General features: G+C 38.1%; 1 protein-coding gene across 1 annotated transcript in view; it reads right to left on the bottom strand.

The window, feature by feature from the left end:
• Window positions 1-25,000, bottom strand: part of tcf25 (transcription factor 25 (basic helix-loop-helix)) — a 283,651-nt gene that overhangs the window by 43,553 nt on the left and 215,098 nt on the right. Inside the window, exons 12-15 of the mRNA XM_067389839.1 lie at window positions 17,983-18,142; window positions 12,511-12,598; window positions 12,231-12,389; window positions 3,093-3,183 (exon numbers count right to left, since the gene is read on the bottom strand). Coding sequence (XP_067245940.1) covers window positions 3,093-3,183; window positions 12,231-12,389; window positions 12,511-12,598; window positions 17,983-18,142 — 498 coding nt within the window. The remainder of the gene's footprint in view (window positions 1-3,092; window positions 3,184-12,230; window positions 12,390-12,510; window positions 12,599-17,982; window positions 18,143-25,000) is intronic.

The following is a 25,000-nucleotide window of genomic DNA, read 5'->3' as shown; positions in this document are numbered from 1 at the left end:
TTCAAATTGCATATAGGTATCCCTACTGTAAAAGTATAGCTAGGACTGTAGTTGTGCTAGTGTCATTTCTAACGATAAAATTTGACTTTAAACTGTAATTTCTCTTGTATGCCTTTCCCACCTGACAAGTTTGGTTTCTCTGTAAAGCTCTCTTTATGCCTCATTCAACAAGGTATGTCACATTACTGTAAAATGCATTGTTCTTTTTTTAATGGTACTTTGGAGAAAATACACTCCGATCTGAGGCTTCATAAATTATGCAAAGCGAGCCACAAGACAAAGGAAAAGTTTGCCTGCCAAGACTGCACTTCTTACCATTGGCTGTTTCAACCAAGGAGGCGTGTTGGCTTGGTTGTCCATAAAAGACAAGCACAAACATTTTTTTTTTGTCTCTCAATTGTCTCTAAATTGTCTCTAAAAAACATGGCAGCACAGCTTAGTTTTGCAAGTTGCTTCTGAACAAACCACAAGACTTCTGGAATAAAGTCCTTTGGAAAGAGGAGACCAAACTGGAGACGTTTGGCCATATTGCACAGCGCCAAGTTTGGTGAAAAAAAGCTTATCAGCACAAACACCTCATACCAACAGTCAAGCATGCGGGTATAGGGCTGATGATTTTAGGTATGTTTTGTAGCAATGGGCCCAAGGCATCTTGCAGTCATTGAGTTGACCATCAACTCCTCTGTATACTAAAGTATTCTAGAGGTCAAATGAGAGATCATCCGTCCGACAGCTAAAACTTGGCCAAAACTGGATCATGCAACTGGACAATGATCTGAATATTACCAGCAAATCTACACCAGAATGGCTGAAAAAGAAAAGTATCAAGGTTTTGCAATGGCCCACTGAAGTCCAGACCTCAGCTCGACTCAAAATCTGATAGATGGAGCTGTGCATAGACAAATGTCCACAAACCTCAAAAAACTGGAGCAACATTGTAAAGAAGAATGGACCAAAATTCCTCTAGAATGATGTGAGAGACTGATAAAGTCATACAGAAAATGATTACTTCAAGTAATTGCTGCTAAAAGTGAAAAAAAGGGTGTCCTAACTTTGTCACCTATGTTTTTTCCATCTTGGCTTTATTTTTGCTAAATAAATAATGACATGGTGTGATATGTCATGTGTTGTTGCTGTTCATCTGAGATTTTATTTTCCAAACTTTAAGGCCTGCCAAGCACTAGATGATTTTTTTTTATTATATCCTGATAAAGGGAACCATGGAATTCAATAGGGTGTCCTAACTTTTTCACATGATTCTATGTTCCTTTTTTTTTTTTTTTTTTTAAGAAAGAAATGGTATCAGATGATTTCCAGTCAGGATTTAGACAATACCATAGTACCGAGACTGCTCTCAGAGTTACAAATTATTTGCTCTTATCAGATCATGGTTTTATCTCTCTATTAGTATTACTGGATCTGAGCTGCGTTTGACACTATCGACCACAACATTCTTTTGAATAGACTCGAAATTATGTAGACATTAGTGGAATTGCACTGGCATGGTTCAAATCATACTTATCTGAACGTTATCAGTTTGTGGCAGTAAATGAAGAGATGTCATACCGATCACAAGTTCAGTGTGGAGTACCGCAAGGCTCAGTACTAGGACCGTTGCTTTTCACTCTGTACATCAGGGCTATTCAAGTAATTTCATTCGAGAGTGGGATTATCAAATCAAAAATTTGAGGTGGGCCGTGTCTTATTGGTAAGAATTATTAGTAACACTTTATTTTAAGGGTCCAGAATAATGCTTTAGTTGAGCATTAATTAATGATTAACTTGTTCACAATTAAGCATTACTTAATGAACACACTAGTAATTAATGATTAACTTTACATTTTAAGGGTACTGAAGAATGCATTAGTTAAACATTCCTCCTCACTGCCCATTAGGATGATTTAGACACATGTCTTCTTTCAGTCAGATTTGTAACATCTTTAGTTGATTGGAACTTCTCAATTATTGCCCTGATAGTGGAAATGGGGATTTTCAATGCTTCAGCTATTTTCTTACAGCCACTTTCTATTTTGTGAAGCTCGACAATCATTTGCTACACATCAGAACTATATTCTTTGTTTTTTTTTTTCTCATTGTGATGAATGATTAAGGGAATTTGGCCTTTGTGTTTCCTCATGTTTATACTCCTGTGGAACAGGAAGTCATGGCTGGACAATGTCATGTTCATGATCACCCCGGTGAGCTAAAATTTTTTTAAATATGAATGGGAATATACTTCAGAGATATTTTACTCATAAAAAAATTCTAGGGGTGCTAATAATTGTGGGCAACGTGTTTTGGAGAAAAACATTTATTTCTTAATGTTATTTTACCCCCACTTTCAATTCTTTTCCTTCAATGAAAGGTTAGATTTTTGCTAATTTTATGAATTAAAGATCAAAAGGATAAACAATGCAGATTTATTTTTAGAGTCATCTTTGATCATATTTATGAAGGGGGCTAATAATTCTGGCCACAACTGTATTAAATACATTATATTCATGCTCGATTGCTCTGCTGCTCATTCAGAAAACCAAGTCACTTCTACGTTTCGTTTCTGCAACGTTGCTTTACACTTTGATGCTATGATAAGAATTTATTCTCGTGGCCAGATAATAAAATTTATTTTACAATAGTCTATGAGAAAACTGATGGTTTGCTGGACAAACTAGGATAGTTTTTTCTAAAACAACTATTAAACTAAAACTAATCATATATGTAATCGAATATAATCTGTTGTAATTAATTCACAATATATGTGCATAATTCCCTCTTTGGGTGATCTATATTATAATTAGTCATAACGTGTTATGATTTATTATATATACTGTATATATTTCACCCCTGATTTGAGCTAATTGATTAAAAACTTGTTATATCGCTAAAGATAGTTAAATAGTTTTGTGATTTCAACACACACACACACACACACACACCCACACACACACACGACTCTTGGTGACATGCTATGAATGTTTACAGAGGATTCCCTCCAAATCAACAACGGCTCAATTACATGTGGTGTCAAACAGAACAGGTTTTGATCACTGTATTCTTACTGCCACTGTATGAAAATGTAGCTGAGATCTTACTAGAGGAAGAGTAGTTGTTGCTGCCTTGATCTCAGACATCAGCACATGTCTATGGATGTTCCTAGGAGCACTCTGGTATCTTTGCTTCCTCCTGTCAAGTAAAGACCCACAGAAGAACATCAACATTCTCACCACCTTTTTCCTGTCAAAGTTTCTCACTCAGGCATTAAAAGAGAGGCACCCAAAACAAAATGTAAGCAAAAAACATATCTTTTTACTTTACCTTTTAAATAGCAAATTACAAATTATAATTTTTTTTATGCATTTTATGAACATTACTCTTATATTTTATTATCATTATACAGTGGATTTCATCTTTAATCTTATGTCATATTAATTATGTAAATAAAAAAATCTAAACGATACTCCTCCTACATTCACCTTCTGTGAATGTAGCCTTGGCCAGAAGAGGTTGATGTTATCAGATGGTATCCAACTTTCACTGGGTGTCGTAACTTTCACCTAAATCGTAACATCTGCCCCTTGGTTGGTTGTCAGTGGTGGCCAAATCACTGCTCATCTCCTCCTCCCGGCTTCCATTTTGGCTCTTCTTTACGGTTCCTTAGCCAGTAAGAGGCTCTTTCTGCTGCCTCCCCCATACTGCAAATTGCTGTCTTCTCTTTTCCTATCATTCAAATGGCTGTAAACATTCTCCACACTGACTGGGTAGGGAATCCTCTACAACCAACCTCAACTGGGAACAGCCATCCTTTCTCCCAACATTGTTGCAAAAGTCTGGGGTATTTTGCGATTTCTTTCAAAGGCATGGAGCCATCCTTCTGAGACTATAAGTTTGATCAGGATGATATTCTTCACCTTCTCAGACCACTGAACCTCATATGGCTTTAGGGTTGTCTGAACAACCTGGGGGAACCACAGCCTTTCCTTTTCCCGATGGTGCCATGGTGTCTCTCTCCCCAACAAGCTTGCAGGCTCCCTGGAATGCTAGCTCCACAGTCCTCAATCTTTTTCTTTTCTTCTCCAGGTACCATACTTCTTCCTGGATCATTGCTCTCCACTCCTCTGCCTACCCTCATTGTTGGAAATGTGAAGTTTGAGACCCTGTCTGCCTGTACATGGCATTCCAATAATGTGTCATAGCATACTTTTAGCTTGAGCAACAGAGGTGTCGGCTGCCCATTTGAGGCTTTAACTTTTAGTAACGGGTGCATATCGGACTTGTAGTTTCTGTATGTCATTATCACTCTACACTTTTATTATTATTAGGGGCCAAGCACCGAAGGTGCGGAGGCACCTATTGTTATTGTTGGCGTTCTTTTTTTTTTTATTTTTTAGGGGCCAAGCACCGAAGGTGCGGAGGCACCTATTGTTATTGTTGGCGTTCTTTTTTTTTTTTTTTTATTATTAGGGGCCAAGCACCGAAGGTGCTTAGGCACCTATTGTTATTGTTGGCGTTCCGTACGCTTATTATTATTCTTCCGCTTCTTCTTCCGCTCTTGAAGTCTATGGCAGCCCATAGAACCGCTTGCGGGAAAGTTGTGAAATTTGGCACACAGTTAGAGGACAGTCTGACCTTTGTCCATAGCAAATTTGGAGTCTCTAACTCAATCCCTCTAGCGCCATCAGCTGTCCAAAGTTGCACTTATGTTTATGTTAATAACTTTTGAACCATAAGGGCTAGAAACAAAATTCTTTTTTCCTCTGATTCCTTGGGTCAAGACGAATCGATGCACCATATGACGTCATTTTCCGTCATGAAAATTTTTCCGCCATTTTGAATTTTCTGAAAAACGTACTTTTTCGAACTCCTCCTAGGCCGTTACTCCAATTTTCACGAAAATTGAACCAGATCATCTTCAGACCATGCCGACAAAATGTTATGGAATTCAAGTTGATTTCTCAAACCGTTTTCGAAAAACACGCAAACGAATTGTACGTAGTGCTTGCGAAAATAGACATAAGGCTGTATCTCCGCAACGCTTTATCGTATTCAGACCAAACTTGGTAACTGTCATCACAAGCATGACCTGAGGCAACATGCAGCGTTTCGGCGCAGCGCCACCTAGTGGTGCGGAGATATGAAAAATGGCTATTTTTACTTATAACTTCTGATGGGTTTGGCCAAAAATCATGAATTTGGTCTCGTTGGATTCGGGGAATCATGCCGAGTCGAATGATATCCAATTTTCCCATATTGGACATTTTGGCCGTCGGCCATTTTAAATTTGGTGCTAAAATGCTGTATTTTACGAACGCATTAGCGTATCGTTATGAAACTCGGTATGGGTCATCAGCACAATGCCCTGAAGAAGCATACCAAGTTTAGGACCAGCGCCACCTTGTGGTCAAAAGTTATAACAAAATTTACAAAAATGCTAATAACTTTTGACTATATTAACCGATTGTAATGAAACTGTTTTCAGTAGATTCCTTGGGTCATGCTGAGAACATAGATATCAAACTTTCCATAGTCAGCTGAACTTCCTGTCCGCCATATTGTTTTTCTTTAAAAACCTACTTTTTCGAACTCCTCCTAGACCGTTGCTCCGATTTTCACCAAAATCGAACCGTATCATCTTCAGACCATGCTGACAAAAAGTTATGGATTTCAAGTCGATAAGTCAAACCGTTTTCGTATACCAGAGCAACGAATTTGAGGCATGATGCAAAAATGACTCTTGAAGCTGTATCTCTGCAATGCTTTATCATATTCAGACCAAACTTGGTATGTGTCATCACAAGCATGACCTGAGGCATCATACAATGTTTCAGCACAGCGCCACCTACTGGAGTGGAGATATGAAAAATGGCTGTTTTTGCTTATAACTTCTGATGGGTTTGACCAAAATTCATAAATTTGGTATGGTTCATCAGGACAATGCCCTGAAGGAGCCTGAGAAGTTTCGGACCAGCACCACCTTGTGGTCAAAAGTTATAACAAAATTGACAAAAATGCTAATAACTTTTGATAATATCTACCGATTGTAATGAAACTGGTCTCAATAGATTCCTTGGGTCATGCTGAGAACATAGATATCAAATTTGCCATATTCAGCTGAACTTCCTGTCCGCCATATTGTTTTTCTTTAAAAACCTACTTTTTCAAACTCCTCCTAGACCTTTGCTCCGATTTTCACCAAAATTGAACCGTATCATCTTCAGACCATGCCGACAAAAAGTTATGGATTTCAAGTTGATAAGTCAAACCGTTTTCGTATACCGGAGCAAAGAATTTGAGAGATGATGCAAAAATTACTCTTGAAGCTGTATCTCTACAATGCTTTGACATATTCAGACCAAACTTGGTACGTGTCATCACAAGCATGACCTGAGGCATCATACAGTGTTTCGGCGCAGCGCCACCTACTGGAGTGGAGATATGAAAAATGGCTATTTTTGCTTATAACTTCTGATGGGTTTGACCAAAATTCATTAATTTGGTATGGGTCATCAGGACAATGCCCTGAAGCAGCCTGAGAAGTTTCGGACCAGCGCCACCTCGTGCTCAAAAGTTATAACAAACTTGACAAAAATGCTAATAACTTTTTTCTAATTGCTCACTGCTGCTGTTGGTCTGATGCTCACGGCCATGTTGGCTGGCTTCTTGTGCCGTTTTTGTGCTTGGCCCCGTAATTGCTGCTTGCAGCTATATTTAGGGGCCAAGCACCGAAGGTGCTTAGGCACCTATTGTTATTGTTGGCGTTCCGTACGCTTATTAGGGGCCAAGCACCGAAGGTGCTTAGGCACCTATTGTTATTGTTGGCGTTCCGTACGCTTATTATTATTCTTCCGCTTCTTCTTCCGCTCTTGAAGTCTATGGCAGCCCATAGAACCGCTTGCGGGAAAGTTGTGAAATTTGGCACACAGTTAGAGGACAGTCTGACCTTTGTCCATAGCAAATTTGGAGTCTCTAACTCAATCCCTCTAGCGCCATCAGCTGTCCAAAGTTGCACTTATGTTTATGTTAATAACTTTTGAACCATAAGGGCTAGAAACAAAATTCTTTTTTCCTCTGATTCCTTGGGTCAAGACGAATCGATTGCACCATATGACGTCATTTTCCGTCATGAAAATTTTTCCGCCATTTTGAATTTTCTGAAAAACGTACTTTTCGAACTCCTCCTAGGCCGTTACTCCAATTTTCACGAAAATTGAACCAGATCATCTTCAGACCATGCCGACAAAATGTTATGGAATTCAAGTTGATTTCTCAAACCGTTTTCGAAAAACACGCAAATGAATTGTACGTAGTGCTTGCGAAAATAGACATAAGGCTGTATCTCCGCAACGCTTTATCGTATTCAGACCAAACTTGGTAACTGTCATCACAAGCATGACCTGAGGCAACATGCAGCGTTTCGGCGCAGCGCCACCTAGTGGTGCGGAGATATGAAAAATGGCTATTTTTACTTATAACTTCTGATGGGTTTGGCCAAAAATCATAAATTTGGTCTCGTTGGATTCGGGGAATCATGCCGAGTCGAATGATATCCAATTTTCCCATATTGGACATTTTGGCCGTCGGCCATTTTAAATTTGGTGCTAAAATGCTGTATTTTACGAACGCATTAGCGTATCGTTATGAAACTCGGTATGGGTCATCAGCACAATGCCCTGAAGGAGCATACCAAGTTTAGGACCAGCGCCACCTTGTGGTCAAAAGTTATAACAAAATTTACAAAAATGCTAATAACTTTTGACTATATTAACCGATTGTAATGAATCTGTTTTCAGTAGATTCCTTGGGTCATGCTGAGAACAAAGATATCAAACTTTCCATAGTCAGCTGAACTTCCTGTCCGCCATATTGTTTTTCTTTAAAAACCTACTTTTTCGAACTCCTCCTAGACCGTTGCTCCGATTTTCACCAAAATCGAACCGTATCATCTTCAGACCATGCTGACAAAAAGTTATGGATTTCAAGTCGATAAGTCAAACCGTTTTCGTATACCAGAGCAACGAATTTGAGGCATGATGCAAAAATGACTCTTGAAGCTGTATCTCTGCAATGCTTTATCATATTCAGACCAAACTTGGTATGTGTCATCACAAGCATGACCTGAGGCATCATACAATGTTTCAGCACAGCGCCACCTACTGGAGTGGAGATATGAAAAATGGCTGTTTTTGCTTATAACTTCTGATGGGTTTGACCAAAATTCATAAATTTGGTATGGTTCATCAGGACAATGCCCTGAAGGAGCCTGAGAAGTTTCGGACCAGCACCACCTTGTGGTCAAAAGTTATAACAAAATTGACAAAAATGCTAATAACTTTTGATAATATCTACCGATTGTAATGAAACTGGTCTCAATAGATTCCTTGGGTCATGCTGAGAACATAGATATCAAATTTGCCATATTCAGCTGAACTTCCTTTCCGCCATATTGTTTTTCTTTAAAAACCTACTTTTCAAACTCCTCCTAGACCTTTGCTCCGATTTTCACCAAAATTGAACCGTATCATCTTCAGACCATGCCGACAAAAAGTTATGGATTTCAAGTTGATAAGTCAAACCGTTTTCGTATACCGGAGCAAAGAATTTGAGAGATGATGCAAAAATTACTCTTGAAGCTGTATCTCTACAATGCTTTGACATATTCAGACCAAACTTGGTACGTGTCATCACAAGCATGACCTGAGGCATCATACAGTGTTTCGGCGCAGCGCCACCTACTGGAGTGGAGATATGAAAAATGGCTATTTTTGCTTATAATTTCTGATGGGTTTGACCAAAATTCATTAATTTGGTATGGGTCATCAGGACAATGCCCTGAAGCAGCCTGAGAAGTTTCGGACCAGCGCCACCTCGTGCTCAAAAGTTATAACAAACTTGACAAAAATGCTAATAACTTTTTTTTCTAATTGCTCACTGCTGCTGTTGGTCTGATGCTCACGGCCATGTTGGCTGGCTTCTTGTGCCGTTTTTGTGCTTGGCCCCGTAATTGCTGCTTGCAGCTATATTTATTATTCTTCTTCTTCCGCTCTTGAAGTCTATGGCAGCCCATAGAACCGCTTGCGGGAAAGTTGTGAAATTTGGCACACAGTTAGAGGACAGTCTGACCTTTGTCCATAGCAAATTAGGAGTCTCTAACTCAATCCCTCTAGCGCCACCAGCTGTCCAAATTTGCACTTATGTTTATGTTAATAACTTTTGAACCGTAAGGGCTAGAAACAAAATTCTTTTTTCCCCTGATTACTTGGCTCAAGACGAATCGACTGTACCATATGACGTCATTTTCCATCATGAAAATTTTTCCGCCATTTTGAATTTTCTGAAAAACTTACTTTTTCGAACTCCTCCTAGGCCGTTACTCAGATTTTCATGAAAATTGAATCAGATCAGCTTCAGACCATGCTGACAAAAATTTATGGAATTCAAGTCGATTCCTCAAACCGTTTTCGAAAAACTCATGAACGAATTGTACGTAGTGCTTGTGAAAACAGATGTAAGGCTGTATTTACGCAATGCTTTATCGTATTCAGACCAAACTTGGTACATGTCATCACAAGCATGACCTGAGGTACCATGCAGTGTTTCGGCACAGCGCCACCTACTGGTGCGGAGATATGAAAAATGGCTATTTTTGCTTATAACTTCTGATGGGTTTGACCAAAAATCATAAATTTGGTCTTGATAGATTCTGGGCATCATGTTGAGTCGAATGATATCCAATTTTCCCATATCGGCCATTTTGAATTTTGTGGTAAAATGCTGTATTTTACGAACGCATTAGCGTATCTTTACGAAACTCAGTATGGGTCATCAGGACAATGCCCTGAAGGAGCCTGAGAAGTTTTGAACCAGCGCCACCTTGTGGTCAAAAGTTATAACAAAATTTACGAAAATGCTAATAACTTTTGACTATTTTAACTCATTGTAATAAAACTGGTCTCAGTTGATTCCGTGGGTCATGCTGAGAACACAGGTATCAAATTTGCCATAGTCGGCTGAACTTCCTGTCTGCCATATTGTTTTAATTTAAAAACCTACTTTTTCGAACTCCTCCTAGACCGTTGCTCCGATTTTCACCAAAATCTAACCGTATCGTCTTCAGACCATGCCGACAAAAAGTTATGGATTTCAAGTTGAAAAGTCAAACCTTTTTCGTATACCGGAGCAACGAATTTGAGGCATGATGCAAAACACACTCTTGAAGCTGTATCTCTGCAATGCTTTGACATATTGACACCAAACTTTGCAAGTGTCATTGTCACCTCACTCTGACCATACCACATTAATTTGGTCACAGTGCCACCTATTGGTCGAAAGTGATGAACCAGTAAATCCTCATTTTTTATCATTTTTCAGCTCTTTTGCCTTAAATGATCTTAATAGGTCTTTAATTGCTCACGGTTGCATTTGGTCTGATGCTCACAGCCATGTTGGCTGGCTTCTTGTGCCATTTTTGTGCTTGGCCCCGTAATTGCTGCTTGCAGCTATTTATTATTCTTCTTCTTCTTCTTCCGCTCTTGAAGTCTATGGCAGCCCATAGAACCGCTTGCGGGAAAGTTGTGAAATTTGGCACACAGTCAGAGGACAGTCTGACCTTTGTCCATAGCAAATTTGGAGTCTCTAACTCAATCCCTCTAGCGCCACCAGCTGTCCAAAGTTGCACTTATGTTTATGTTAATAACTTTTGAACCATAAGGGCTAGAAACACAATTCTTTTTCCTCTTATTCCTTGACTCAAGACGAATCGAAAGCACCATATGACGTCATTTTCCGTCATGAAGATTTTTCCGCCATTTTGAATTTTCTGAAAAACTTACTTTTTCGAACTCCTCCTAGGCCGTTACTCCGATTTTCATGAAAATTGAATCAGATCATCTTCAGACCATGCTGACAAAAAGTTATGGAATTCAAGTTGATTCCTCAAACCGTTTTCGAAAAACTAACGAACGAATTGTACGTAGTGCTTGCGAAAACAGAAGTAAGGCTGTATCTCCGCAACGCTTTATCGTATTCAGACCAAACTTGGTACATGTCATCACAAGCATGACCTGAGGTACCATGCAGTGTTTCGGCGCAGCACCACCTACTGGTGCGGAGATATGAAAAATGGGTATTTTTGCTTATAACTTCTGATGGGTTTGTCCAAAAATCATAAATTTGGTCTCGTTGGATTCGGGGAATCATGCCGAGTCGAATGATATCCAATTTTCCCAATTCGGCCATTTTGGCCGTCGGCCATTTTGAATTTTGTGCTAAAATGCTGTATTTTACGAACGCATTAACGTATCTTTACAAAACTTGGTATGGGTCATCAGGACAATGCCCTGAAGGAGCCTGAGAAGTTTCGGACCAGCGCCGCCTTGTGGTCAAAAGTTATAACAAAATTTACAAAAATGCTAATAACTTTTGTCTATATTAACCAATTGTAATGAAACTGGTCTCTGTAGATTCTTTGGGTTATGCTGACAACATAGATATCAAATTTGCCATAGTCAGCTAAACGTCCTGTCCGCCATATTGTTTTTCTTTAAAAACCTACTTTTTCGAACTCCTCCTAGACCGTTGCTCCGATTTTCACCAAAATTGAACCGTGTCATCTTCAGACCATGCCGACAAAAAGTTATGGATTTCAAGTCCATATGTCAAACCGTTATTGTATACCAGAGCAACGAATTTGAGGCATGATTCAAAAATGACTCTTGAAGCTGTATCTCTTCAGTGCTTTGACATATTGACACCAAACTTTGGAAGTGTCATTGTCACCTCACTCTGACCATACCACAACAATTTGGACACAGCGCCACCTATTGGTCGAAAGTTATGAACCAGTAAATCCTCATTTTTGATAATTTTTCAGCTCTTATGCCTAAAATGATCTTAATACGTCTTTAATTGTTCACTGTTGCAGTTGGTCTGATGCTCCCAGCCGTGTTGGCTGGTTTCTTGTGCCGTTTTTGTGCTTGGCCCCATAATTGCTGCTTGCAGCTATATTTATTATTATTATTATTATTATTCAGAGTACAATATGTGAAAGCCATGATGTCAGATGCCAAAGGAGACAGAGACATTCATTATCATATTCTCCTGGTAAACATGACATGTCACTCTCAGGATGAAGATGGAATTATAAGTTACAATTAAAGTGTAATCTGATACTGAAAATGCAAATCTACAAACTTAAAAAAAAGGGGAACAAAAACACGTGTCTATTGGTTTCTTACTTGTTTTGGCAGTCCTCCACATAAGGGTCATGTTTGTCAACCCTCTCTAGCACTTTTCTGACATTCTCCTCCAACCAGAGCATCTGTCCCGCCTCTTTCCACAGGCTGTGACAGCGGCCCACATACAGGGACACTAACTCTGAGAGTGCAGGAGGCTGCCTAAAGGGCACAGTGAAAGAGATTCATACATGCTGCAACGCCTCTGTGTCAATAAGATATCTTTGGATCTGACTATTTTAAACACATGAATAAAGAGTGTGTGCAAGAGACAATGCATTACCCAGTTTGGATTGAAGGTCCAAAGAATGCATGAGAAGATACTGCAGCATCAGTCTGAACTGTGCATAAGTCCAAAAGGGGCATCAGTACTGCAAAACACATAGACACACACAAATTTAAAACAAAGATATGCATCCAACAAGCCTGAGGGACAATGCCTGAAACAGTGTCATCTGACAATCCTGCATGTTAATAAGCATAACTAAGCATAACTGTGACATAACACTCCAGGCCATCAGCGACCGTTGAACACTCATGTACCTGCAGAGAAAAGCTAAAGGGCAAAGTTTAGTTTTATATCTTTATATTTTTATTTAACTTAAATCCTGTACTAACTAGAGCACTGCTTTTGTACTTTTGACTGAATTGTTTGCTTGTGTTTATTTAATTTCCTATTGTGCAAACAATTATTTTTCATTTAAATATTATTATTCAATAAATATTTAGTTTTATATAAATAAAATGCTGTATGTATTGAGAAAGGGTCTGTTAAGTAATTGTGATTTCGACTTCAGTGAATGTTACATTATTACGTCGTTAGATGGCGGCAAAGAGTGTCTTTATGAGTCAGTAGTAGAGCCCTGCACAGGACTGTTTTCTAATCCCGATCCCAATTAATTTCTAACCATTACCACCCGCTCTCGCAACATGTGTTCCACTCCTGCCCACACCCGCATTGTTTTATAAATTGTGTATAAATTCTGAAAAAAAAAATCACGTAAACATTAGAGCTATGCTAAACATTCAGAATAACAGACATAACTGAATGACAGCTATCAATTCGCAAAACATTGTATAAAATTTATGGACAGAAAAGGTGGCGTCGATTTTACTGTATCAATTCGAGCCTGAGTACGACGATGAAACGTCTGAAGTAGTCAATCTACCAGAAACTCACTGGAGCAGGACCAGTCACCTTAGTTTGCATTATTTATAAGACGTAATAGCAGCATCACTGTTATACTTTATATAGGTGCACCGAATGCCAAGCGAAGCTGAAAACCTCTAAACATAAGATAAACATTTAGGCTAGATGTGTATACAGACTTTTTCACCAGAACAAAGTAAAAAATGGCTATATCACACAATGTTTACAGAGTGAATACTTCAACTAGTTAGCGTGGACTAGCATCTTAACATCCGATTACAATACAGATAGAGATCCACTTTATTGTAATAATAAAAATGCAGAGGAAAAAAAAAAAAAAAAACTGTTTTACAGTTTTGTAAGTGAACCGGGCCCACAGCTATGTTTTAAACGTATTAGCCGAGCACAAACATGAATAGCTGATAATGCATTATACTTTGTAAACAAAAGTTGTGCTCCATCCTTGATCATTACTCCAAGTAATAAGACAGACAAGCTGCATTAATCAACAAATTTTAGACAATATTGGACCCACATATGAATAGCAGAACTACAGAAATGTGAGTTCGCTGGTTAGCAGAAGACATACAGACCAAGGTGTATGTTAAACAACATAACATACAAAACTACAAATTTTGAATGATCGCTAGAAAATATAAATATCAATTATTAATCATACTTACAGGTCGAGGTTTAGAGGAGCAAGCTGACCCAAATAAACTGGGCATTGATCCATATTTTAAAACCAAGCGTTTTGTGAATCCTGTGTTAAACTCCCCGAGGTTTGACAAGCAGTCAGTAAAATGACGGGAACACAACAAAAGATTGTACTGCTGTATTATTGTTGAAAAAAAAAATTTTCCTGGTGTCTGCACATGCAATAAGTGGGTGGGCAATATGCTAATGTTTCGTCTTGACGTCGCAATGAAACGGCTTGGGATTCGTTTTACAAACGTTTCATTTAATTGACTTTTACTTTTGAGAGACAATAACTTTATATATACGGTGCACTTTCAGATTTAAAACTTTGCAGGATGTTTTCACTCACTTAGAGCTATGTTACACACTACATGTAAGGTAATTTTGAAAAATCCATTATAGGGGCACTTCAAAACTTTAAAGCAGTAATGCCTGTTGGTGCATGCTTTCAGATATGCCGTGTTTGTATGGAATTACTTTTGTGCAGGCCTGGATTAACACAGTGTGGTGCCCTAGGGTGACCACATTTGAAGTGCCCCCTCCACCCAACCAAAAATTTGTGCATGCAAAATCGTCAATTAATTCTGCCTTCACGTGCAATAGGATCCTAAATACGAGCTTCCTAGGTAAAAAATTGCACATGAACATTTACATGTATGTGTAATCAGGGTGCGCTTTGTGAAAAAAAAAAAAAAACAGAGGGGGGATGTTTTGAATTATTTATTTATTATTATTATTATTTTTTTTTTTGTTAAAAACCACAGTGGAGCTACTATTTTTTGGCAGCTGTTACAGAAACATTTTTTGCAAAAAATCTTCTGACTTAACCTTGAGATTTGAAGTATTAAATAGCTTAAATATTTGCACCACTGTCTACAATGACACTAATAATTCTTAATTTCTGATAGAAATGCAAAATCAATTGGTAGTTATTAATAGAATAATGAGACACAAACCTCTACATTCAATCGCGTTTGCTCCCATTTATTTTTGATCACAGTGCATAGGCTACACATACAAACATTTAGTCCAAAAGTGCGCACATTTGGAGAAATACATGTTTACCTCAGATTTCATTCGTTAGAATATTTAGGCAGGGTTTCATAATTACAGAGGTCAGAAAATGTTAGAAAATTTAGATTTCCCTGGTAAATGTGCATTTTTAAGATGTTTTAAGGCCAACAAACTGGATAACAATAGGTTTAAAACCATGTCAACAAGTACATATACATGCATGCACAGTTTTGAGGCAGCTTTAATCACATGTTTGTTAATTTCATGACTGGCATGGATGGCACATGTTCATAGTTTCTTCTGCGCTTTATTTAAGCTATAATAAAGTAATTATGCAGCACGCGCCGACGCATTTGCGCATGCAACTCGAGTGCGCGCCTTAAGCACAGTATAACGGCTGATTGGACAGTCGTGTTCACTTTTCTGAGTTTTACCGACATGGTCTGACAACATCTCATCTGACCTGATCTATGACTGCTCTGAAGCAGGAAAGTCTCGAGAGAAGCAGGTTATCCTGGTATATTTTCTGTTGATATGAAAAATTGTGTAGATTTAGCAATATAAGGAGTCTATATTGTGATGTTATCATGATCTATATGCCTTTCTCCACTGACGTTCTGAGTTGTTCAAAGCGTTTGTAAGGATACCGATTGTTAGAAGGCAGCTGTCTGACTCTGTCTGAGATGAAGAACGGGGGCGGTGTGTGTAACATTAGCAACAAATTATTTGCTGTTTGATAACATAGTCAAGCAAAAGGCTAATCATATTAATTCATATTAATTAATGAAAGAACCATTGCAAGGGCTGTGCCAAGTGTGAGCGCATAGGGGCTCATGCCAAAGCGACAGCTGACTTGAAGTAAAGCCAATAAAGTTCATGTTTTTGTCCTTCAAAATATTTTAGCTAAAACAATATTGCTCTGAGCGTGTGCGTGTGACTGTGATTCAAGTGCATATTCAGTCAGTGTGTCCTCACACGCCAAGTTCTAAGAGAGCTATTAATTTGTGTTCTGTTGATGAACAAAGGTCTTACAGGTGTGGAACAACATGAGGGTAAGTAATTAATGACTATCCTATAAGATGCGCTCCAGTTCACGTGCAAGTGATCGCGCTGGCGCCTCCATGTCATGATTATATTGTCTGCTATATTTGCTTCTTATTTATTAAATCCAGGCAATTGGTTGATGAAACATTGATTAAAATTAATTGAATTGTCAAAATCATGTCTGACCCACTCCATGTCACCCGATATATTGCGCATCTTATGATGCATCTTACTCATGCTGTTCACTTTTCATAATCAAATAGATGGATTTAAAACATAACATAGGACTATTTAATATAAATATAAAACTATGTTTTCTTTAATGGCTACCAACACGTATAGTACAACACAGAGACATTTCATGTCGTGAGCAAGAGCAGATCATGAGTCACGAGTCGGATCAAGAATAATTTATTTTTAATAACTTATATTTAATATTAGGGGCATCCAAGATATTTGACTTTTTTTTTTTAAGTAATGCAATAGTTACTTTCCCTGGTAATTAGTTACTTTTATAATAATGTAACTCAGTTACTGTTTGTGAGAAAAAAATAGTAACTATAATTACTTTTTTAAAGGTGCCCTAGATTAAAAAATTGAATTTACCTCAGCATAGTTAAATAACAAGAGTTCAGTACATGGAAATGACATACAGTGAGTCTCAAACTCCATTGTTTCCTCCTGCTTATAAAAATCTAATTTGTTTAAAAGACCTCCGAAGAACAGGCGAATCTCAACATAACACCGACTGTTACGTAACAGTTGGGGTGTACGCACCCAATATTTGCATATGCCAGCCCATGTTCCCAACATTATGAAAGGCATTAGACTAGGGCAGAACGTCTGGATCTGTGCAGAGCTGAATCAACAGACTAGGTAAGCAAGCATGGATAGTAGCAAAAAATGGCAGATGGAGCAATAATAACTGACATGATTCATGATAACTTGATATTTTTAGTGATATTTGTAAATTGTCTTTCTAAACGTTTCGTTAGCATGTTGCTAATGTACTGTTAAATGTGGTTAAAGTTACCATCATTTCTTACTGTATTCACGGAGACAAGAGCCGTCGCTATTTTCTTTTTTAAACACTTGCAGTCTGTATAATGCATAAACACAACTTCATTCTTTATAAATCTCTCCAACAGTGTAGCATTAGCTGTTAGCCATGGAGCATAGCCTCAAACTCATTCAGAATCAATGTAAACATCAAAATAAACACTGTACTTACGTGATTAGACATGCTGCACGACGAACACTTTCTAAAGATCCATTTTGAGGGTTATATTAGCTGTTTGAACTTTTTTTATGTTGTTTAAGGCAAGCGCGAGTTCTTGGGGCGTGGAGCACCAGATTTAAAGGGCCACACACCCTGAATCGGCTCATTTCTAATGATGTCCCAAAATAGGCAGTTAAAAAAAATGAATTAAAAAAATTGAGTATTTTGAGCTGAAACTTCACAGACACATTTAGAGGACACCTTAGACTTATATTACATCTTTTAAAAAAAAAGTTCTAGGGCACCTTTAAAGTAACGTGCCCAACACAGAGAATCAGTGATATAAACCCGCAGGGCATATATTTATTTAACTGAATTCACAATAGCACTGTTCTATAGTATGGTAATAATGTGGTTCATGGATTCTCATGTGTAAAATGCACCACTTCTGGTATTTTGCCTGTTACTCAATATGGGTAAATTGCAATCAAGGACTTTTTAAAATAGAGTACTCAAATTTAATCAAGAAATTGTGACAGTCCTAATTTAAAAAAAAAAAAAAACCTTTCATGACCCCTTTAATTTCAAATAAATGTGGGAAATGTGTTATAAAGTAATCAGAAACTCACCACCAGGAAACATGATTAGAGCGTTTTGCAGGAGCACATTGGATTTCTCCTTTAGTTGTTGGTTCTCCACAGGTGAAATGTCTTCTTGTTGGCTCAGGTGATAGTAGGAAAGAGCCACGGAAAAGGAAAAGTTTGGCAGCTGGGACAGATTTCGATGGACCTGAATCAGCAGAAGTAATGAGAAAGTCAATGTGAAAAAGTTCCATAGTGTGAAGAGTGTATTATTTAGGCACTGAAGACAACTATTCAACAAAAAGGAATTTTTGTGGTGTGACAAAGATGCTGAGAAGATATTTCAGTAACTGGTCAGAGATTGCTCATAGATTTAAACCTACAAATAAGTACAGTGGATATAAAAAGTCTACACACCCTTGTTAAAATGCAGCTTTTTGAGATGTAAAAATTAATCCAAGACAATTAACTTAAGACTTAAAATAGCCTGTTTGCACAAGTGTACACAGCCATAACTAATACTTTGCAGACATTTTTTTAATATGAGTCTATCAATTTGGTACGTATGTGTCTATCAATTTGTTCATTACATAAGAGGTCCAGATTGAACGTATTGTGGAGGGAGATCCAGTATACAGTCCTCATCAAGTCATTCTGTGTTTATTTATATATATATATATATATATATATTTATATATATATATATAAACAGTTCTGTCTGGTTCTCGAATCTGATTGGCTGATAGCCATGCAATATTTCAGTGATAACAGCACTCCTACTGCCTTTTCACCGTTTGTATCAATCCGCTTGAAGTGACCGTCATGGCAGCCGATCAAATCAACCGTAATTTTATATTTTATATTAAATTTTTTTTTTTTTTTTGTCCTGAGTGGACATTAATCCTGTTATCAGCATGATCACAGAGGGTTTTTTTCACAGCCTACCTGACTGAAAGGCCTCATTAATATGCAAGTCATTTCAGGTCATTATTATTTAATTCTTTTGTCTTCTCAGGTGAGAATCACCCCTTATACATGATTCACGCCTCCATGCATACTGTGTTTCTTGACCAAAATTGTCTTAGAAAATTTAAATCTCTCTATTGTTTTACATGAAGGAGTAGGAAGGATAATTTTTACTTCATTATGAAGCAAAAACTCTAGTCTACAACCTCCAATACCCAGACGTCTTGTGAACACAGTTTTAATATATTTTTTGGCCTTATTTCAGTGACTTAAGTTTTTTGTTTTTTCAATAACCACGCATAAACGTTATTCCTTCAAAAACACAAACATGTACATACATGTTCCTCACATATTATTGTAGCCTAGTTTGCGCTGAATACAGTGTAATGACACTTTTTTGTCATTTATATGTTTATGAACAACTGAAAAAAGCACAAATGTCAGGGCATGTCAAAACTTCTCCAGGGCCCCAAAAATCCTCAGACCCCTGAGGGTTAAAATATAATGTATTTCTGTGATGTAAAGCGTCTGAACATTCCTACCTCTAGGGCATTTCATATAGGCTACTGTATTTGTTATATTATAGAGCCTAAATGTTGATGTGCAGTTGACAAACTATACATCATTAAAAAGATCTAAGACTCAAGCTTCACATTTTGACTCTTAAAATCTTATATTGACCATAATTTCTTAATATGCTTAAAAACATACACATTTGGAGAAATATTGATGGATTCTCATATGTTTATATACATTTTCTATACAGAAGAGTAATATTTATTATTCTATATTTATTGTCATCATAATGAGCGCTGGATGCTGTGTTTTTAATTCATCCTTGAGCCGGAGGGCGCTCTGCCCCTTTTGTCCACAAATGCCTCAGTAAAAGAAGAGGCATATCATGTGACAATCAAGGAACTAACAGAGGCAAGAGATCGCTAAATATGGCTATTCAAAACACTTTTGAAGACAATAAATACACGATTGAGATGATGAATGCATGTATTGACTGAATTTGCGTCTGAATAGCGCTGGCTCCGTGGGCGTGGCCGCATTAGCGGATAATGAGCTGAATCACGGATTTCTGACATGGCTCTCTTTTCATACAGATTACATAAACACAGAAGGTTTGTTTTCGATTTAACTTACATGATTTAAAACCTGACATCTTAACGTTTTTTTTAGACGTGTCATTTTTTTGTCAGTAGTATTCACTAAGTTACAGTTCATTTTCTGAGAACTATCAGATTGGAGTTCGTTCAGAGGGAGACGAGAGATCACGCATCATGTTAGTTTTCTTTATTTTACAAAAAGCACAACATTTTGTTTTTACTCAGAGTGTACACAAATGAAAGAAGATATTCCACAGATTAAAATGGTGTATAACTCTTAATTGTATGTGCAACATTGACGGAGTATTTTAAGTCTCTTTCACACTGATAAGAAAAAAACCACGGTGGTATCACCGGCGATACCGTCAGACCTCAGAGTGTTAAGGTCATGCCACAGCATCTCAATAGGATTGAGGTCAGGACATTGACTAGGCCACTCCAAAGTCTTTATTTTGTTTTTCTTCAGCCATTTAGAGGTGGAATTGCTGGTGTATTTTGGATCATTTTCCTGCTGCGGAACCCAAGTTCACTTCAGCTTGAGTTCACGAACAGATCACCGGATATTGTCCTTCAGGATTTTTTTTGTTAGACAGCAGAATTCATGGTTCCATTTATCACAGCAAGTCTTCCAGGTCCCGAAGCAGCAAAACAGCCCCAGATCATCACACTACCACCACCATATTTTACTGTTGCTTTGTTACTTTTAATGCCAGACGTAAAGGGACACACACCTTCCAAAAAGTTCAACTTTTGTCTCGTCAGTCCACAGAGTATTTTCCCAAAAGTCTTGGGGATCATAAAGATGTTTTCTGGCAAAACTGAGACGAGCCTTTATGTTCTTTTTGATCAGCAGCGGTTTTCGTCTTGGAACTCTGCCATGCAGGCCATTTTTGCCCAGTCTATTTCTTATGGCGGAGTCATGAACACTGACCTTAACTGAGGCAAGTGAGGCCTGCAGTTCTTTGGATGTTGTTGTGGGGTCTTTTGTGACCTCTTGGATGAGTCGTCGCTGCGCTCTTGGGGTAATTTTGGTCGGCCGGCCACTCCTGGGAAGGTTCACCACTGTTCCATATTTTCGTCATTTATGGATAATGGCTCTCACTGTGGTTCGCTGGAGTCCCAAAGCTTTAGAGATGGCTTTACAACCTTTTCCAGACTGATAGATCTCAATTACTTTCTTTTTCATTTGTTTCTGAATTTCTTTGGATCTCAACATGTGTAGCTTTTGAGGATCTTTTGGTCTACTTCACTTTGTCAGGCAGGTCCTATTTAAGTGATTTCTTGATTGTAAACAGGTGTGGCAGTGTAACGTCTGGACCAATCAGCCACACAATTATTCATTGTATTTAATGAATTACCCATAAACTCACTCTCCCTATCAAAGTTCTCTGAACTCATCCCCCTAAAACTGTAACCAGCATCCCAATGTTGCTAGCACACAGGCCAACCTAGGTGTCCTGTTACAGTTATATGGTACTTTTATGATCCAGAAGAATTCTGGAGAGACTAGTGACTCATTCTTCCTGAGAAGGACAAATAAACTCTCTTAATCCTATGTATTCTCTATATAACCACTTGGGAAATGTATAAACATGTATCCATCTCATGACTTTCCTTTTATAGGCTTTATTCTATGTATTAATTCTCTCTTTTGAACTATTTTGGTATTAATGTTCCATAGTTGCAAATGTATAGTTAACTGAGATCACATTGGCAGCATGCTTGGTATCTACGGACTCCAACTTTCATTTCCTATTTGGTAATTTATGTCACATGTTACTAACTCTGTGACACATTAGTATTATAAGAATCTAGAAGGTTATTCTCTCATTCATCCAATCCAGTGTCTTATGCTAATATCTTGCTACAGAACAAAGACTCGTAAAACTTCCCTCTGAAAGGGGAACTCCTTATTGGCTCAGACACCTCAAGAGGGTGTGACATCTTCACCCCTTATATTCACTGATCACAAGGAACCCCCTCTCTTCCTGCTCTTCCTCCTCTTCTTCTCTTTTACTGATGAATGCTGACGTCAAGATGATGCTTTAAGAAGCTAGAAGCTTCTAAGGAACCCCAAGCTTGTGCCAGGCCTCGGCCTAGACCTTCCATTCACCAAAGATCCTCTGAATCCAGCCGGTTCTCTTTCGTCAAGAAAATATCAGCAAAGATTCAACAGGAGCCTCCACAAATTGCATCAGGACAGTTTTAATTCAACTTGGAGAGACATGCAAGTATCAAACTTAGTCTCATTATCGGATACATTGAGTATCCTTACCCCTTTTAAAGAAGGGCCTGTTAAAACTAAACTGATGGTTTGCTCAAGGCTGTTGATCTGCTGAATGTCCAACAATGCTGTAACTTCTTGCTTCCTGTACTCTGCTTTCTCTCTCTCTCTTGGTAAACTGTATGCATGTATGTGTGTGAATGTTAGAGTAGTTTAAGTGTTTAGTCTAGTTAATAAAGTCTTGTTCATGTCACACGTAAGGTTGTCCGTGTTTTGCGCTCATGTACGGGAGTCCCTATTCATGTCGGTCCTGACTACAGGCTTTTAGTAGAATAAGATTTTTATTTCCCATAACCTGGAAATGAACATTTCTTAGTTAATAAACAATTAACACTGTGTGTTCATTGAACAACAGGTTAATTGATTGTAATATTAATTTTATTACATTAAGTTAATTTTATTGACTGATTAAAATATTAATAATTAATTATAACTAGTTATGATTAATTATTCATATTTATTTTGAGCTAATTTGCTACAAATGGTGGAGAATGCGGGCATGAATAAACAAAGGTTATGAGCTTAAACCACTGTCAATTTAAAAGTGTGCATTTGATAATTCCAGTCAGAATATGTCAGACGATGCGCATTTTGGTCACTAATTGCGGGCTTGTTAGATGCTGATAAAGTGATAGCTTGAATTGACATCTCTACTGTAACTGAAAGAGTCTACTCTTGACACATTTTAGCATATGTTCAAATGGTATCAGTGTAAAGTTAATCTGATTTTAGCGAAGAAATCCTAATCTCAGTATTAGAGCATAAGCCTGTGTTGACGAAGGAATCTCAGCTCAGCGGCATGTAAACTGTACCAGAATTGATTATTCTGCTTTGGTTGGAGAAATACCAATTGCAGTATTGCTTAACCTGTTTCTGATGAATGAATCTCAGTACAGTGTTATATAAATGTAGATTTGGGTAATGCTCCCCTTTTATAGTTAAGATTGATGTCATTCATCTAAACTTTGGCTGCATCTACAAGCATAGCTACCTTTTGACCAAAACTGTGTTTCTCTCGCTGAAAGGAACATCAGTATTCATGCACAAGACGGACTTAGCTATATATGCTTAAACAAGCTTTGACTTATAGCAAACTGTGTAATTACTCTTTAAACAAGTACAAGACGTTGTTTAAAGTAGAGAGAAAGATTTACATGAGTAAAATTTGCAAACTCCAAAACATATTTGCATTTTACTGAATGTAATATCAAGTTTTGAAAATCTGAAAGTATAAGCGTCACATTTTAACTCTGTACGTAACTAGTTTGAAATGAGCAGACAGTCTTCATGAACTGTTTGAATTGCTGTGGTGTGCATTGGTTCCCATGACAACGACTTGTCACAGGAAGTGCTAACTCATCACCTTGTGATGCCATGGTGTAAACAAACCAGGCTAGGTGGCTAAGCTAACCCCACCTAGCAACCCTTCCGCTCAGGCTAAGCTAACTAATAGCTTCTACAGTTAGCGGTTAGCATCATTTATGTGAAGCCTTTAACTACAGCTTGTGTGTATGCAGTGTGAACTGATCTAAACCCATTCTGCTGTTGTAGTCACTTCTTTAAATCTTTTTATTGATTTTAATTATAATAGCAGTCAGCTATTAATTTTTACTAGTATTATTTCTTTCATCTTTGTGATTTACTTACATCTTCCTTTTTTTCTTCTGTGGTTTAATTTCCCAATATAACCACAAGCAACTAGACATACTCTCCTTCTTGATTTTTTTTATTTACAACAGTTGCTTCAATTTTATGAGCCAGCTACAAAAGTAATCTGAACAATTACTAGGGCATAATTTTGAGCACCACTAATAAGCAGAATCTAATAGGAAAGCTCTCTTCTTCCTCTCCCTTTTTCTTTCCTATTTGTTCAGAGGTCAAGCCTGTCGTGAGCCATCAGTAAGAAATACTAAGAAATAATTTGACCACAAGAACCATCTTAAGTCATTTGTTAAACCTAGCTGTATTTTATACACCTGGCTGCTCACTGTGCCTTTAGCCCTAAATTCTGTTTGATCTTGCAGTAGTCTCTTGCCCTTACTCTCACCACAAGCGTGCCTAAATGTTGCAGATGCTCAGCCTAACTGCCCAGATGGCAGACCAAAAGGACTGGCTATGTGTCGTGAGGAACACCCTCCTAACCAGTGCTGCTGAGCAATTACGGCACCAGAGCCAAAAGCAACTGGACAAAGATGGAAGAGAAGTAAAGGCAGATGACTCAAACCAGAGGTGTGATCACAATGATCTGACTGAAGTCAACTTTTTCTTGGCCCACATCCTCGCTGTTTTGAAACAGGAGGTGGACAACCTCAAACTCAAGATCACAGAGACTCACAAGGAGCTGATGCATGCTAAAAGCCACATAGACCAGCTAGAGATGGAGGCTCGGGACAGACACAAGGACCTGACAGAATAGAGACACAGAAGAAAAGAGAACTGAGACTCTCTTACCTGCAGCAAACAGAACCACTGCAGGAGAAACGTCTCACTTCACCGCATGGAGTCAGCAGAAGAACCTCCCCCAGCCAAGCACAGAGGTACAGAGGGGGAGGCCAAAGCCTTCTGCTTGACACCTTATCAGCCATTTTCCTGAAATCCTCTGCAGCTGCAGAAGGAGAAGGATTAATTCAGACAGACCCAGGTACCAGACCTACCACAGGGAGAAGCCAGGGATGGGAGCATCCTCTCCCTGCAGACACAGCAG

This window comes from Chanodichthys erythropterus, chromosome 7 (genome assembly GCF_024489055.1).
Source record: "Chanodichthys erythropterus isolate Z2021 chromosome 7, ASM2448905v1, whole genome shotgun sequence".
Classification (NCBI taxonomy): domain Eukaryota; kingdom Metazoa; phylum Chordata; class Actinopteri; order Cypriniformes; family Xenocyprididae; genus Chanodichthys; species Chanodichthys erythropterus.
This window is presented reverse-complemented; position numbering and strand designations above follow the sequence as displayed.